Source organism: Ctenopharyngodon idella, chromosome 8 (genome assembly GCF_019924925.1).
Source record: "Ctenopharyngodon idella isolate HZGC_01 chromosome 8, HZGC01, whole genome shotgun sequence".
NCBI classification, from domain to species: Eukaryota; Metazoa; Chordata; class Actinopteri; order Cypriniformes; family Xenocyprididae; genus Ctenopharyngodon; species Ctenopharyngodon idella.
Genome location: NC_067227.1, coordinates 20880347 through 20897512, shown reverse-complemented (window position 1 = coordinate 20897512; position 17166 = coordinate 20880347). Strand labels below are relative to the sequence as shown.

Genomic DNA, 17166 nt, shown 5'->3' with positions numbered 1-17166 from the left:
GATTTATTACATCTGACAATTGATAACACAAGCATAGGCCTAGTCATAATTGTTACAAAAAAATTACAAAAAGAAAAGTTAGATCTGCAAACACGCTTCGTTTGAAAGAACATCTTCTTTCTGTCTTTATAAATACTAGTCTTTTCATATTACGACTTGTCTGGCGCAGACCAATTCCTCGTTTTGTACAAGATTCCACATGTGCAGCAGCTCCTGCGGAATGAGTTTGTGCACCACGATGAGGTTGCGGAAAAAGCACGGCTCCCGGTTCAGCGGCGTCACTTTCCGCTTTATGATCCCGAATGTCCTGAAGCCCAGATGCAGCTCGGGGACGATGTGCAGCTTCTGAAGGCACATGCCCAAAAACACATCATCAATGGGGTAAAGTTCCACGCTCTCAGAAACCACGAAGACCCTTCGGGCCACCTGAGAGGACATGAGAAATCCTCCTCCACCCAAATAAGGTGGATAGCGTTTATCATACAACTCTTTGGGAATGAAATATTTACTCTGGCGATTTCTTATCGGTTTGGCTTCTAAAATGGTGTCCCCTACAATGAGGTTTTCCACCTTGTTCTCCTCCACCCTAAAGCCAATTAGTTCAATTAGGTTCTTGGTGTGGACGAATACATCATCGTCCCCTTTGAAGATGAAGGGAACCCCACTGCAGTAGATGTTGAACCACCTCAGAAAGTTCACCTCCTTTAAGGTGAGATTGAAGAAGGTGTCCATGAAGTCCCACTGTAAGATGTCCCCGTAAGTTCGGTCTTCATATTGGACCAGGGCTTGTAAATTTCGCGCGTCTTTACCAGTGGCAGGAGTGCCTAGGAGAAACAGCGTTTTGATTTTCAATCCCTGGATTTCTTGCTCCTTTCCCCAGGTCTGTCGCACGGCCTCTCGTCGGTCATGTTCTTCAATAACCGATTTGACCACGACCAGAACATCCACGTCGCCGCTACACTTCTCAGGGTGATTCAGCAACATTGGGAAGTATCTGCAATGTCTTTTCAGTACAAATTCACGGAACTTTGGGTTCAAACGACGAAACCAGCCTTGGTCCGTTATCGTGTAATTTTCACTACATTTGATTCTAGACACGTCCCATTTTGTTGGCATGGGTTTTCCTACCAGCGCCAAGTCATTCCCGCCTGACTGAGATGAATTTTCAACGGCCTTTATGATTTTTCTTTTTAATGACGAACATTCGGGGCCACAAAATTTGTTTTTCACTTTGATACTTTTAATATTCGTGTCCACTGTTATTAATTTCTGAAGCATCAGTAAAGTGGCAAAAATCAAAGTGAGGCTGACCGCAGTTCTTAAATTCTTTTTCTTTCTACAGAAGAATTCCATTACGCACGCGCTCCTCAGAGAGCAGTCTGTTTGGGTGGCCAGCGGAGTTGTCATAAAAAGTCAGTCATGTCGCCTGTAATTAATCTCCAAAGTGTTATGAAAATATAAAAATGAGCGAATAGTCCATAAAAAGGCATTTTGATCAAGCTGGAAAGGCTGTCGGCTCCACTTTTCTCCTGTCACTGTTTTTGTCTGTTGTCCCGTCAAAAATTGACGCAGGTCCTTCTCCCTTCAAGTTCCATCGTTGAACTGCTGAAAATGGGAGGCAGTCATCCTGTAAAACAATCGGCCCTCCTCTCCTCCACCTTCACGACACCTACCTGCTACAAGCTCTCTGGTTACACACGACAGCTGTGCAAGCGTAGTAAATGAGGGACCCCACGAAGACCTCGAGTGAGGGCTACTTACGTATTCAGTGTATGTAAATATTGAAGTTTAAGTAATTTCTTGTTTCTTTTAAAGGTTTGTAACCCCGTTTTCACGTTCCTCCCACAAGCACACGTTGAAAGATGCTTGAAGTTATTAACCAGTTTATCACTAAACTTACTGAAATTATGTTAGTATTTAGCGTCCCCGTGTGGTTCGAAGCGATAGCCAAAGTCAACATGGCTTTATTTTGTCAGCATTTGAAATAAATGAACACATACATACATACATAAATACATAGCATTTGAAATAAATAAATAAATAAATGAACACACACATACATACATACATGCATAGTCTTTAAATCAGTCCACATAGTAACAGTTCACTCATCAAAGTTAGGAAAATAAAAATACAAAAAAACTTTAATTTCAGTATGGTGAAATTTTTCAAATGTAAGTGTATTTACATTAGTCATATTTTCTGCATTATAAAAACTACAAACATGTCCTCAGAGCATTTTTTTTTTCCATCTATTAAAAGTGATACAATTTATTTGTTTTTTTTATTTGATCTGTGTCCTAAAATGTTTGCTACTGGTCCAATAATCCCAATCCATCTTTACTGATTGTCTACACGGCTGGGTATGTTGTCCCTACTCGCTGGTATAGTCCAACTGATCAATCACCTAGACTAGTTAATTACCATAAATGACCAGCTTGGTCCAGATAAATACCACAATAATGTTGGCTGCATTTTCCAGCAGGGTGCCACATAATAGTTTAATGCTTTTGAAGCCTGTTCCAATAAAACATGGCATGCATTCTTTATTGTTGCTACAACTCAGGGCAGGGGTGGATAATAGGCTAATACTTAAAAAAGTTACCGTGCCACGTTATCTAACCCGAAGATGATAGTCCTAAATGGGACAGTATTTCAAACAATACTGACACAAATAACTGCTTTTTTTAAATGATGATGTCCACTGTTATGATGTCAGGCTGAAGGCAGATGAAACCATTTTCCGAATGATAAAAACCTTTGTGGAAATTATTTAATGACTGTTACGAAGGCCTACACAACCCAGGGTCAAATATTTTAATACAAACTGCGCATTAGGCTATTTTTTTCACAGATGTGTCATCAGTAGAGGCTGGACTTAATATTCGTATATTTATGTCATATTAGTCACGTACAGCAGTATGACTCATTCGACATATTTCTACGATGAATAACTTACCAGTTGCCATAGGCTACTTTAATCGCTTACACTATAACGGCAAACTAAACTTCAGTATTCTGTACAAACGGACTGCGTAGCTACTAATTGATGGGTATCAGCCGCAGCCTCAGAAAAGCCTATTTTCAACCTCCATCTCGTGATTCTGTGTAGCGTAGATTATCTATTGTGGGCGGGGCTTCGGCGTCACCGGAGATAAACACTCACAGGACTCCACACTCAGTTTTGGACGCTTAAACTTTCAATGAGGGCAAAGCAGGTAAGATAAAATGATTCCGAACTTTTGCTTTTAAGAAGTTTTTTTTGCTGTAGTATGAACCTGCACTATTTCGAGTTTACGTAGACTTTATTGTGCAGTTTACTATTACAGCGTTCAGTGTGAAATACTAAATTACTAAAATAACGTTAGTTCACAGTTTTGGCGTGCAGACCTGGAGTCTCACTTGGAGCACGCGCTTATACTTTAGAATGATAATCAAGTTGTTTTCTACGAGTGGATTTTTTTGTTAAACGCAAGTTTCTGTGAACCTTTCCCAGCAGTAGTAGTTTTTGAGTCACCCAATGAGTCGAATCTTTTGAATCAGTTCAGAAGAATGATTCGTTTACGGATTCATTCAGACCCGTCGTTGTGCCAGTAGACGTCGACCAGTGCGTGTTTGTTCATGTGTTATGAGAGACATAAATTGTTTTACTAAGGTATTTTTAACTGCGTGGTCATCTGTCATCTTTCATTTTTACATGTCCATTCCACCCATTTCTCTCCTTGATACGAACTAGACTGATTCACACGTTTTGTCCCAGTTCATTGAGTTTGATGATTCGTTTATTTGTACTGGAATGTGTTTTTTTTTTTTTTTTTTTTTTTTGAGGTGCATATCCGTTGTTATATAGTGCTGTTGGTCTATAGTGCTGAGGAAAAAGACATCACTGAACGAAAAATGGGACTGAAAATGGAAGTGAACGAAAGGGATTTGTTCACTCAAATGTTCGTTCAAACGAAACACTGTAGGTATCTCGTTTGTGACGGTGAGTCGGATGCATTATTGATGTCCTCCTTGATGATATTCTCTTGTTTTAGACTGTCGTTGGAAGCCACAGACAGCGAGTGTGCGGCGCTGTCTCTTTAAACCCGCCCGGTGTGAAAAGTTCAGTCAAGGTCAGTGTCAGTGTCTACCCAACCATCTCCTCCTCCCCACAGTTTCCGTCTGTCGGCTACAGTAAAGCGACCTTTCTCACGATGTATCAACCACGTCTAAAACCGGGCTAGTATTGTATTTATTTTACATATATACGTTTATTATTGGTCTTTTATTCGCAGAAGGCGGTGAGGAGGAGAATTCTGCGCGGTTTGGTGCAGAGATCAGCGTCTGATATCGCGAGCGCAGCGCGGCAGATGGCTGGCGACGGCGACGAGGCCAAACGTCTCCCAAAGAGACCGTTTCACGTCGAAGTAGAGGAGAACTCCAGCGCGAACATTAATGAAAACGTCAACATTCAGCCCGGGAAAAAGACTCAGGGTGAACGGCGAGGTAAGGAGAACTCTGCCGCCAAGTGTACGGGTCTGACAAGCGGCTCTGCAGAGGTGAAGATGGACCAGACCGTTCACGGTTCCCAAACGCGAGAGGACCCCAGCATTTTCTTCGACGAGGACAGCAATCACATTTTCCCAGTGGAGCAGTTCTTTGGGAACCTGGATGTTGTTCAGGTAAGCTAAACCGACTTAGAACATTTTATTATGGTTGGGTATCAGCAGAAATGGGGGGAAAAGAAAAAAAAAATAGCGCTGGTTTTAAACTCATTTAATTCTGCCTTAAACATCTGTGACCAGCATTTACGGTTGATGAGTCTAAAAGAGTTGTATTGTGTAACGTTATTTGTATTTTACAAATTCAAGTAAAAAATGTCTTGATTTTATGTGAACATTTTTACGTGGCTGGTGATAGTCACGTGACCAGAGTTTGACGTCTGTGTTGAAGCTCTATAAAAGGAAGCGTGTACGTACACAACAAAACAAAACAAAGTATGTTAGTATTTCTAATTATTAATGTATTTAGGTGCGCTGTCTGATAAAACATGATCATAATACAGTACATGTCAGCTGAGAAACTTGCTGCCCAGTTGTGAATATTAAAGTAGAAAAAAAAGGGGGGAAAAATAAGTCTGCCTATAAAATTGTAAAAAAACAAAAACAAAAAAAAAAGTACATGTGCTGACTTAACTGAGGAAAGACTGGAATTAAATGAGTTAAATATCAGTTGACGGCCCATGCTGGATGTGAACTTTCATGGCCATTTGCCACAGTAACATAACTCTGGTCTAAGTTAAGCTTTCCAGATAAATAACATGCAGCCAGATGGCTTTGTTTGCACACAGTAATCCTAAAATATTGAGGTTAATACAAGACCATGTAGGATTATTGGAGTGAAGGTCTGTGAATTCTCAGTGGGGTGTCAAAATGCAGCAGGTGTCTGGTTGATTTCATGATGCATACACTCAATAGCCAACTGTCATTAATACAATTTTAATGTCTTAATATGGCATTGTTTTAAAACATTCTGACCTGATTTGTTTCAGGATTACCCACGCAGAACCCCAGGAAGCAAGAGAATGAGTCGGAGAGAGTACAGGAGCATGCATTACTATGCCAAAGAGGACAGTGAAGACGAGCATCTATGAGGACACGATCGCTCTCAAACTGTCTGCCACAGTTTTGACCTGAAGCCTGCAGGAGTTTGACTGACACGGGAGGAATTTTACAGTATGCTGGTAAAATGGACTTGATTGTTTTAAAGCAAGCTATTTTATTCCAAGATCCTTCTCAATTAATGTTTAAACTACACTGAGATGCACTGTTGGTTTATCAGTAATGTGGTAATGTAATTTTAATGAGGTACGTTATCAATGACAAAAACGTTAGTGCATCCTTAATTATAAACTTCAGAGCATTATACGTGTGCCGCATTAACAGAATGTACAGTAAGAAGGTTTTGTGCTAGACTTGAGGCTTAAACATCATGTGATTGGGCTTGTGCTGAAAGAAAGCTATATTATATGGAAAACTCTCTGTACCATAAAGTTGATCTGGCAGTGCTGACCAGCACACTGGGTTTTCTTACTAAGCTCTGAAATCAACAAATATAATGTTATCAGTTAAGTGCCTCAAGTTTGCTGTTCAGACTTTGACATTCTGAATTTGGCACTTTTAAACATTCTCTGTTGAGAATTAATAATTTGTTTTGGGAAAAAAAACTCTATACTTCAGATTTGGTGCTGTATAGTTAATTGAAAATTAAAGACATCTTATGTTTTTTGATATTCTTATGATGTAAAGATTTTTTTTTTTATTGGATAGTATCTCAAATTAAGAGTTTTAATGTAAGATATGAAAAGTCATTTTTAACCAATCAAGCTCTTTTATGCATGTTGCTCCACTAGGAATTTGATTCGTCTGTATATGATGATATCTTATTTGACTGGATTTGCACTAACTTCACTAGTGGCTCAAATATGTAACATTTTAATATGTAGTTTCTTTGCTACTATGTATAAATTGTCTGAGGTAAAAATTGTAGAAAGTGATATTAAGTTTATATTTTTCTATTGAAGTGATAAATCAAGTGCTAATTTTTGCTACCAAATGCCTTGTATGTACATGACATGTCATTTTGTGAACTTATTTAATATCAAATCTTCTGTGTATTATACGAAAGCCACAATACTCCGTCCAGAGAAAATAAACCTCATGAATGACTTTGGAAAAATGACTTGTGTTTTATATATGCTTGACTTTTTTCGTATTTAACCTTGTTTAGTGTAGTAAAATGATTTGAAGAGATTTTTTTTTTTTTTTTTTTTTTTTTTCCCCCAGGGAAGGCTTGTGTATTTTGTACAATAAATAGGACCATTGTTTGTTAATGAAAGGACTACAGACATTTGCTCTAATACACCCTGTTCCCACACATGTTTCTGATAGCTGATGATACAAGATTTTGATGATAAATCACTGGCTTCTGGCTGAAAGCAGGAACTGGAAAGAATGATAAACCAGAGACTCTTTTCAAAGACTTTTAGTAAAAATGAGAATGTACAAATATAAAATCAGTCACTTATAAAACCCTGAAGTTCATCATTCACATAATTTAAACATAAATGTTGCTTTGGTACAAAAGTTTGTGAAACTAAAAACTTAAGAATTAAAAATGTTCAGACCTGAAGCACAATATAACCCAACAATAATAAGAAATGGCCCTGAGAAGCTCACACTATGCTGCATATTTCATAAGAGGATTATGGATGTCCTTTCATTTCACAGTCCTCCTGACCCGCTTGTAGATTTTTCGGGAGTCACAGCTGAGCTCGTGGGCCCCTTTCTTATGGCAGACGATGTGAACCAGCTTGAGATTCTCTCTTGTGAACAACAGTTTGTAGAAATAATCCACGTTTATATCTCCACTCTTATTACCATTCAGTGCCTCAGCGAGCGTGGGGATCACAGTCCTCTTCTTTTCTATCCTGAAAAAAATACATCAGCTTTTCTCATTTAGCTGGATTTCATAATGATTCATATTCCTAAATCACCTTTATCAGAGGACCTAAGTACTGAAATTAAAAAGTTTATCAGGAGAGAACATCAAGATTTAAGTCTCTTATGCTCACCAAGACTGCATTTATTTGAACAAAATACAGTAAAACAGTGATATTGTGAAATTTTACAATTTAAATTTACAATTCTATTGTAATATATTTTAGTTCAATTTAATCCTGTGATGATAAAGCTGATGGTAAAGCAGCCATTACTGTAGTCCTCAATGTCACATGATCCTTCAAAAATCATTCTAATATTATGATTTGCTGCTCAAGAAACATTTCTTATTATTATCAATGTTGAAAACAGTTGTGCTGCTTAATATTTTTGTTGAAACTGTGATAAATACCATTCAAAAAATGGGAAAATTTCAAAGAAAAATTCATAATAATAATACTTTTATTTAACAAGGATGCATTAAATTGATCAAAAGTAAAAGTAAAGACATTTATGATTTCAAGGTTACAAATGATTTCTATTTCAAATAAATGTTGTACATTTAAACTTCTATTCATTAAAACAATCCTGAAAAAAAAAAACCTATCACAGTTTACACAAAAATATTAAACAGCAAAAACTGTTTTCAGTATTGATGATAAGAACCATTATTAATAAATGAGCACCAGTAATATGTAATAGAGCAGCAAATTTGAAGAATCATGTGACACTGAAGACGAGTAATGGCTGCTGAAAATTCAGCTTTGCATCACAGGAATAAATTACATTTTAAAATATATTACAATAGAAAACAGTTATCTTAAATTGTTATAATATTTCACAATATTACTGTTTCTACTGTATTTTTGATCAAATAAATGCAGCCTTGGTGAGCAAAAGAGACTACCTTCAAAAACATTAAAGATTCTTAATTATTTTAAACTTTAGACTGGTAGTGTTAATGTTTGTTATAAATATAAGATGTACTACTCACATGTGGTCCAGATTCCAGGTGCTGAAGAGGATTCTGCTCTCGCGGTTCCCATACGGGTTTATTGAGTGGAGAAATGTGCAGTTGTTCTCATCAAAGGCGCCCTGTTAAAGTAAAAATCTTTTATAGTCTTATACAAATAGAAACTTCTGTACCACTGCAACAAAAGCAGGAATTGTACATTTTATTGAGAGATCTATTACATTTTTATGTTTCATTATTTTCCTGCGATAGACTGAAATGTTTAAGACTCATTAGAAATGACTGAACTACAGCACCTGGCAGGAGAACCAGCCCTCTTCAGTGCAGAGCCTGTGGACGTCCTTCTCCGATCTGTCAAAATAGGTGCCGTTGTATCGTGCAGCTTTCAGTTTCTCTGTCAAGATCTCCACCACCTTTTTATATTCACTTTTTGTCTTGGCATTTGGAATAGTCCGCGTATATCCATCAACCTACAGACGGTGAAGATTATATCTCATTCACAATTATGGCAGGTCTCTTTTACTGCATGAAATTAATTATAAAATACAGTAAATATAATATCTTCGATATTTCACTATAACATTTAAAGCAGAATTGAGTGCAGTTTGTCACACCTCTTTCAAATATCCTCGGATTCTGCTCTCGCAGTTATACTTCATGTAAGCAGACTTGGTTTTAAACCGGGCATCAATACCTGATATATAGACATGAGAAAACACATTTCAATACATTAAATATACTGTATGAGGAGTTTATTGGTAACATCGTGATTGATTTAGACATACAATTAGCCTGTTATATTTATCTCACTATGTCCATATCTTTATGATAATAGAAAAAAAATAGGATGAATCAAAAGAATATTGTGATGAACATGTTTAAGTATGTGTGCATAAATATGTATATGACTTGAACATGTTTTCAGTCTTGTGATTCATTCTATTATTTTTTTTAGAATGATTAACATGATCTTTATTACAATTCAGAACATTTCCACTCTAATTCTCTGTAACCTGGACATGTTCTTTGTGAGTTATATGCAATAATACAGCCTCATAAAAAAAGTATATTCCACATAAAAATGACAGAATCAAGAGCAAAATATATGTATTATATATCTGAATAATAAAAAATGTAAATATAATATAAAAAGGCCAGGTTAAGTTCAGGTCAAATGGAGTATCACAAAAACGCCATAACATTCATGATTAAAACAACAACAACAACAACAAAACTTAAAATAGCTTTGAAAACAATGAATGCATTCTGTGTAAATGGCATAAATGTTGCCTCAGAAGAGTCAGTTACAGTATGCACTGAGAATACAGTATGTCTGCTTATGTTCTTTCCCCTCACTTACCTTCAAACCATTCCTTGTCATCTTCTCTGCTCTCCACCTCTGAATTGTCCCTCAAGTTCCTCAGAAGGTCTCCCAATATTCTGCGCCGTTTGGGGGACTGTTCATCTGACAGAAGATCTTTTGCTGCACTGATCAGAAGGTCTGTGTGTCTGTCCAATCCCAGGACTTGATTTATTTCATTAACAACTGTAGAGAATAAAAAAAGCCAAAGCAATCTGATTCGTTAGACTGTTTCTATTTTATTACAATATGTTTTCCAGTTTCATTCCAACTGTCAGTCAGTGAAATAAACTCACGTCCATTCCAGCTCTGTCCCTCGGGCAGGAGAACAAGTTCTGTGTTATCGGGAAGATTTTGAAAATATTCTTCGGTAACTACCGTTCCATCCTCGTACAAGCAAACCTGTAGTCCGGAGCTGGATACCTGTGGATAGAATATGAACTATGAATGCCTGACGGATGTATCCAAACACTTTGTACAGTAATGAGACGCTCTCCTTAATAAACCACATGAAAATTCATTTTATTTTACCTTTAGTAAATTACATCCCTTTTTAACCAGCTCCTTCAGGTTAACAGCCGCAATTCCATATTTTCTGGACTGGTTGGCACTTCTGATCTTAACCAGCTTGGGTTTTGTTATTTTGTGCATATTTTGTCTTCCGCAATGATAAAGTTTCTCTTTCGCTGTATGTCTGCATGACCGATCAAAACAACGACAAGACGCGTGCTGCCACCGTGTGGACGCAAATAAAAATAACACGGACATTTTTAAACAACGTTTTAAAGTAAAAAAGCAGATTAGTCGTATTTTTAAAAAATCATTTATTGCTGAAAAATTATAATGATAGAGCGATTAATTTTGTATTACAAACCCCTAGAATTTGCATTTTGGAGCCATGGGTTTCCTCGGGAATTTCGCTTGGGGTTTGAATATGGGTTTTCAAATTATGAGTGAAATAAGATATGTGTTTTTTTTTCCACATCATAATTTACAGACGGTCAGATGTGAATCATGAAGCCGCAAGGACTACAAGTAGGCCTAAATACAACAGAGAACAAAGATACAAATTAAATAAACAGTGCTTGTGAAAAATGTAGGCTTATATGAATACACAGATACAGTTAGGCTTATAGAAGTTGTTTAAAGAGATAGTTCATCTAAAAATGAAAATTATCCCATGATTTAGCCATCCTATCTTCTTTCAGACAAACACAATCGGAGATATATTTAAAAATATCCTTAGTCCTCCAAGGTTTATAATTGTTGTGAAAATAGGGTCGCGTTTTGAAGCCAAAAATAATGCATTTTTGCATTTGCATTTCATTTTTTTGGGTAAACTATCCCTTTAAGAGCAATGAGGTTCTCTATTTTTCTTTTATGGTTTGATGAAATGAGGAAATAGGTAGGCTACATAACTTCAGCTGTCACTTTAATGCAAAGCAGGTTTATTTAAATTCCATTCCAGATCACTGAACAGGATGCAAAACTGAAAGATTAGTAGGATAGGCAAGACTTTGAGACGACCAACAAAAATATTCGCGAATAATGCTTTGTGAAAGAAAAAGAAGTGATATTACTTTATATCCGCTGGTAAGACGTGTCGTTTTTAGTATTATTATTATTAGTATTTATTAGTAGCCTATAATTAATGAGGAAAACGCGTGACTTGTCCTGCAGGTTTTAATAGCTAGGCTACATTATTACGAAAAAGTGTTGTCCGGATTTTGAAGACAGTTGACATATATCGATATAAAGGTTAAATAACTGCCTCTCTTTTTCTGTTCGAATCACTGTTATCTTATATATCCACTGTGAAACGTGTTATTTCTTTATTTACTTCACATTTTGACTGTTAAAGAAAGTATCATTTCCTCCTCCCACAAGCTGTTGCTTGGTTTGTTTTCATTTGCTCAAACATTTTACATGATTACATGATATATTTTACAGACTGTGTTGCATGCTTCATAAATTCTATGAAAACAATGTGAAAACACTAAATTTATAAAACACTATATGTCCAAGGGGATGATTTGTATTACAATTAATAGATTAAATTTTTTCTTGCCTTTTATGTAGCTATAGATTAAATTGTGTTCTTGTCCCATATTTAGACTTTTATGAAAATCCATTGTAATAAAATATGAATAATTACATGCTTATTTATTCCATTTCAGTATTTATTGTGTGAAAAAATATACATTTTTAAAACCTTTTGCATTTTGGATACAAAACAAATAGTCATCCATTTTATTCCCCAAAATGTTTAAAATCTGATTTTCACAACCATCTTTTCCATATGCTATTAAACTCCAGATGTATTTTATATATTTGGTGTAAATTACACTGTGGTGGAAATGTAAGTAAAATAAGTAAACTTGTCAGAGTGTGAAACATGTTTATTTCCTACATATATAAGCCCTTAGTTGAAGAAACACTCAACTGTATACAGTAGGTTTAAATGAGCTAATCCTTTTTCTGCTTCTGTTTGTTTTACGTCTGCAAGAAGTTGTGGAAATACAACCTGTACAGGATCTGAGTCTTGAAGAGTCTTGAACTACAGTCGCCTTGTCTCTCAGGTTTCTACAGATTGCCTCCAGACTGTTTACTGTTTATGGCACACATCAGACCACGCAACTAACATCACAGCATTGGAAGCGTCTGAAGATTGTGCTCAAAACAATACCAATGATATGTGAGACATGTTTGCTCAGTGCTCACATTAACTGACCAGACTTGGATCTACACTGTGACCATGTTCACTTTAAGGATTACTATTCTTATAATTATTATTCCTCTTAACTATGAACTTTGTTTTTGTCGATGTGCTCATGCTGAATATGAGATAGACGAGCAGTGCTGCCCCATGTGTGCCCCTGGTAATACTGCATGCTATAGCATATAGTTCCTAACTTTATTTTTAATTAAAAAAATAAATAAATAATAATAATAATACAAACCCAATTCCAAAAAAGTTGGGACACTGTACAAATTGTGAAAAAAATTGTGCAAAAAAGGAATGCAATGATGTGGAAGTTTCAAATTTCAATATTTTATTCAGAATACAACATAGATGACATATCAAATGTTTAAACTGAGAAAATATCATTTTAAGGGAAAAATAAGTTGATTTTAAATTTCATGGCATCAACACATCTCAAAAAAGTTGGGACAAGGCCATGTTTACCACTTTGTGGCATCCCCTCTTCTTTTTATAACAGTCTGCAAACGTCTGGGGACTGAGGAGACAAGTTGCTCAAGTTTAGGAATAGGAATGTTGTCCCATTCTTGTCTAATACAGGCTTCTAGTTGCTCAACTGTCTTAGGTCTTCTTTGTCACATCTTCCTCTTTATGATGCGCCAAATGTTTTCTATGGGTGAAAGATCTGGACTGCAGGCTGGCCATTTCAGTACCCGGATCCTTCTTCTACGCAGCCATGATGTTGTAATTGATGCAGTATGTGGTCTGGCATTGTCATGTTGGAAAATGCAAGGTCTTCCCTGAAAGAGACGACGTCTGGATGGGAGCATATGTTGTTCTAGAACTTGGATATACCTTTCAGCATTGATGGTGCCTTTCCAGATGTGTAAGCTGCCCATGCCACACGCACTCATGCAACCCCATACCATCAGAGATGGAGGCTTCTGAACTGAGCGCTGATAACAACTTGGGTTGTCCTTGTCCTCTTTAGTCCAGATGACATGGCGTCCCAGTTTTCCAAAAAGAACTTCAAATTTTGATTCGTCTGACCACAGAACAGTTTTCCACTTTGCCACAGTCCATTTTAAATGAGCCTTGGCCCAGAGAAAACGCCTGCGCTTCTGGATCATGTTTAGATATGGCTTCTTTTTTGACCTATAGAGTTTTAGCCGGCAACGGCGAATGGCACGGTGGATTGTGTTCACCGACAATGTTTTCTGGAAGTATTCCTGAGCCCATGTTGTGATTTCCATTACAGTAGCATTCCTGTATGTGATGCAGTGCCGTCTAAGGGCCCGAAGATCACGGGCATCCAGTATGGTTTTCCGGCCTTGACCCTTACGCACAGAGACTGTTCCAGATTCTCTGAATCTTTGGATGATATTATGCACTGTAGATGATGATAACATCAAACTCTTTGCAATTTTTCTCTGAGAAACTCCTTTCTGATATTGCTCCACTATTTTTCGCCACAGCATTGGGGGAATTGGTGATCCTCTGCCCATCTTGACTTCTGAGAGACACTGCCACTCTGAGAGGCTCTTTTTATACCCAATCATGTTGCCAATTGACCTAAAAATTTGCAGATTGGTCCTCCAGCTGTTCCTTATATGTACATTTAACTTTTCCAGCCTCTTATTGCTACCTGTCCCAACTTTTTTGGAATGTGTAGCTCTCATGAAATCCAAAATGAGCCAATATTTGGCATGACATTTCAAAATGTCTCACTTTCAACATTTGATATGTTATCTATATTCTGTTGTGAATAAAATATAAGTTTATGAGATTTGTAAATTATTGCATTCCTTTTTTATTCACAATTTGTACAGTGTCCCAACTTTTTTGGAATTGGGTTTGTAATTACAAAGGGCTTTTTAAATTTCAAAACAGAAAAAAAATGTTCAGCTAGAAATCACACTAATTTTTTTTGGTGCTTCCTATCAGGAAACCATGTTCTTTGGCACTGCACAGATCACATCAGCACAACTTGTACTCAATGCCCTCCATTAACTTTCTCTGATGAACCAAATGGCCTCATGAAATGCTTCCCCTGTACTGCATGCGATGCAAGTGAGTGTTTCCCATTAATATCTGTTCATCTAAAAATTTAACATCGATGGTGAAAAATTACGTCTGTTAATGCAAATGACTTAGAATCTGAATAGTTGCAAGTTAGTTCATTGCTCCATGGAAACTGTCCCTGAAAATAATATAGAGTTAGTTGCTTTAAATGCAACTGCAAAAATATTTGCTATAAAACAAGTAACTCAATGCATTATGGTTTCTACTGACTCATTTTCATCCTAGACCGAGGTTTAAGAGTGAGTAAAGAATGCACTCGGTCATCAGATACTGTTTGTGAGCCACTGGAAAGATTCTACTGTATTGAAAAAAGGAAAGGCAGCTGTGAATCTGCTGTGAAACACTCTGAATGCAGCCCTGGGCAATATATCAAACAAGCAGGTAAATTATAAAAACCTATGATATAAATATAGATGAGCAAAGTGTAAAACACTGTTTATTGTTATCTGCTGCTTAAAACAAAACAGGGAGAAAACTACTCAAGGGAAGTTTTTAATCAAATACAAGGTAGTAACTTTATGTTGACTGTCCCTGCAGGGACTGGCTCCACAGATACTGTGTGTGCTGACTGTACAGGGGACACATATTCAAATGGATCTTTTTCATCCTGTTTACCACACACAATGTAAGAGCTCGCTTAAACTGCTTATACTGTATGTGCTGTTAGTCATTTTCAACAAATCTGATTCTGGATATCATTCACAGATGTGATGCATCGGGACTTCCTGAAACAAATTCAGGAACAAAATCATCTGACAGTGAATGTGGAAATTCCCCTCATGATTTAGCAACCATTGCTATTAGTGTTATAGTTCTTTTAATAATAATTTTAGTAGGCTTATACACTATTAGGCTATTCAGAAGAAGAAATAGTAACACTTTATTTACTCGTAATAACTATACAGTAGGCACAATTACATGCAACTAACCCTAAACCAAACCCTAATCCTAACCTTATAGTAAGTACATGTAGTTAATTACTAGCCTATTACTCAGTACTTAAATGTATAATTACACTGTAACAGGGACACATTAAAATAAAGTGTAACCGAACATTGGCGTAGAACACTATGAATAAAACGTAAATTCGTCCCCCGGACTTTGTGTTCACGTACAGGCCAGTGTGAATAAAGCTGTAGCAGCAGAAAAAAAGCAGAAAAGTTTTGGCTGATGAAATGCGAAGACAATAAACAACACACGATTGCGACAATATATGTTTATGTGTTTTTCAAGCCATCTCAAGGTATTTATTGACAATATGAATAATGCAGTGCTAATTGACAGCCTTTTTAATGTTTTTGAAAGAAGTCTCCAATGCTCTCCAAGGCTGCATTTATTTAATCAAAAATACAGTAAAAACAGTAATATTGTGAAATATTATTACAAATTAAAATTGCTGTTAATTAAAATAATGTAATTTATTCCTGTGATCAAAGCTGAATTTTCAGCATCATTACTCCAGTCTTCAGTGTCACATGATCCTTCATTTCTGATTATTATCAGTGTTGAAAACAATTGCTTAAAATTGTTGTGGAAACCATGATACATTTTATTTTTCAGGATTACATTTAATTTTTAAATTTATTATAGCATTTATTAAATAGAAGTGTTTTGTAACATTATAAATGTCTTCACTGTCACTTTTGATCAATTTAATGCATGCTTGATGAATAAAAGTATTAATTTCTCTTTTTTTAAAAATCTTACCACAAATGTTTGAATGGTTAACACAAAAATATGAAGTAGAACGTCTGTTTTCAACATTGATAATAAACAGAAATGTCTTCTGAGCAGCAAATCAGCATATTAGAATGATTTCTGAAGGATCATGTGACTGAAGACTGGAGTAATGATGCTGAAAATTCAGATTTGATCACAGGAATAAATTGCATTTTACAATGTATTCATATAGAAAACAGCTATTTAAATTGTAATACTATTTCACAATATTTTTTCAATTTCAAAAGTTTATTTCTCTTCCTTCTGTTCATACAGGGATATGGATATTGAGAGTTTAAAAAAGAAATAAAACAAAAAACACTTTAACAAAATATATAAGTCATCTGTGTAAAAAATGTAAAAATGTAACATCTAATTTATCTAGTTTTAATCACAGAATCAACCTACATACATTAATATGCGTCACGGTCATGTTTAGTTTCTTTGTCATGGTTTTCATTGTCATTGCCTGAGTTCATCATTATGGTTCATTATGGACATGTCTCGTTAATCATCTATCCCTATTAACTAAATTAATAACTAATGATTTTTACAATGGAGTGAATCAGTACTGAACTTACTTAAGCTGGACAATGACACCATTTCTTTCTAGAGCTGCTGTGCAGCCAAAATTATTTTTCTGTTATCGCTGTAAAGCTGCTTTGACACAATCTGCATTGTAAAAAGCGCTATATAAATAAAGGTGACTTGACTATTGTGTGAGATCACTCCTTGTGTCTATTAAATGTCCCCTCCCGGTCACCGTACTTTTTTTTTTTTTTTTTTTTTTACGTTAGTACGACTTTAGAATTCCCCTTTATAAAATGCGAGTCAGAGCTTTGAATCACCA

At 36.1% G+C, this 17166-nt stretch overlaps 4 protein-coding genes across 8 annotated transcripts; 2 read left to right on the top strand and 2 right to left on the bottom strand.

The window, feature by feature from the left end:
* Nucleotides 1-71: 71 nt before the first annotated feature.
* On the bottom strand, nucleotides 72-2618 carry b3gnt7l (UDP-GlcNAc:betaGal beta-1,3-N-acetylglucosaminyltransferase 7, like). The gene has a single exon (XM_051904544.1). The coding sequence runs from the start codon at nucleotides 1405-1407 to the stop codon at nucleotides 145-147; it is 1263 nt and encodes a 420-aa protein (XP_051760504.1). The 5' UTR covers nucleotides 1408-2618; the 3' UTR covers nucleotides 72-144.
* A 336-nt stretch (nucleotides 2619-2954) lies between these two features.
* Nucleotides 2955-6720, top strand: c8h1orf174 (chromosome 8 C1orf174 homolog). Its single transcript, XM_051904575.1, has 4 exons — nucleotides 2955-3218; nucleotides 4038-4115; nucleotides 4278-4664; nucleotides 5534-6720. Exons 1-4 carry the CDS (start codon nucleotides 3204-3206, stop codon nucleotides 5633-5635), a joined length of 582 nt encoding a protein of 193 aa, XP_051760535.1. The 5' UTR covers nucleotides 2955-3203; the 3' UTR covers nucleotides 5636-6720.
* A 291-nt stretch (nucleotides 6721-7011) lies between these two features.
* dffb (DNA fragmentation factor, beta polypeptide (caspase-activated DNase)) lies at nucleotides 7012-10538 on the bottom strand. Its single transcript, XM_051904558.1, has 7 exons — nucleotides 10346-10538; nucleotides 10111-10237; nucleotides 9815-10000; nucleotides 9069-9148; nucleotides 8751-8924; nucleotides 8476-8576; nucleotides 7012-7471 (listed from the first exon to the last, which is right to left on the bottom strand). Exons 1-7 carry the CDS (start codon nucleotides 10463-10465, stop codon nucleotides 7261-7263), a joined length of 999 nt encoding a protein of 332 aa, XP_051760518.1. The 5' UTR covers nucleotides 10466-10538; the 3' UTR covers nucleotides 7012-7260.
* A 173-nt stretch (nucleotides 10539-10711) lies between these two features.
* LOC127518176 (tumor necrosis factor receptor superfamily member 14-like) lies at nucleotides 10712-17034 on the top strand. 5 transcript variants are annotated; one of them, XM_051904569.1, is made up of 6 exons: nucleotides 11206-11407; nucleotides 12394-12693; nucleotides 14460-14585; nucleotides 14823-14978; nucleotides 15135-15222; nucleotides 15303-17034. In XM_051904569.1, the coding sequence occupies exons 2-6, from the start codon at nucleotides 12570-12572 to the stop codon at nucleotides 15523-15525; spliced, it is 717 nt and encodes a 238-aa protein (XP_051760529.1). In that variant the 5' UTR covers nucleotides 11206-11407; nucleotides 12394-12569; the 3' UTR covers nucleotides 15526-17034. The 5 variants fall into 5 exon arrangements, with proteins under 5 accessions (XP_051760530.1, XP_051760529.1, XP_051760526.1 ...); XM_051904566.1 differs by having other exon boundaries at nucleotides 12324-12693; XM_051904567.1 differs by having other exon boundaries at nucleotides 12321-12693.
* Nucleotides 17035-17166: the final 132 nt, after the last annotated feature.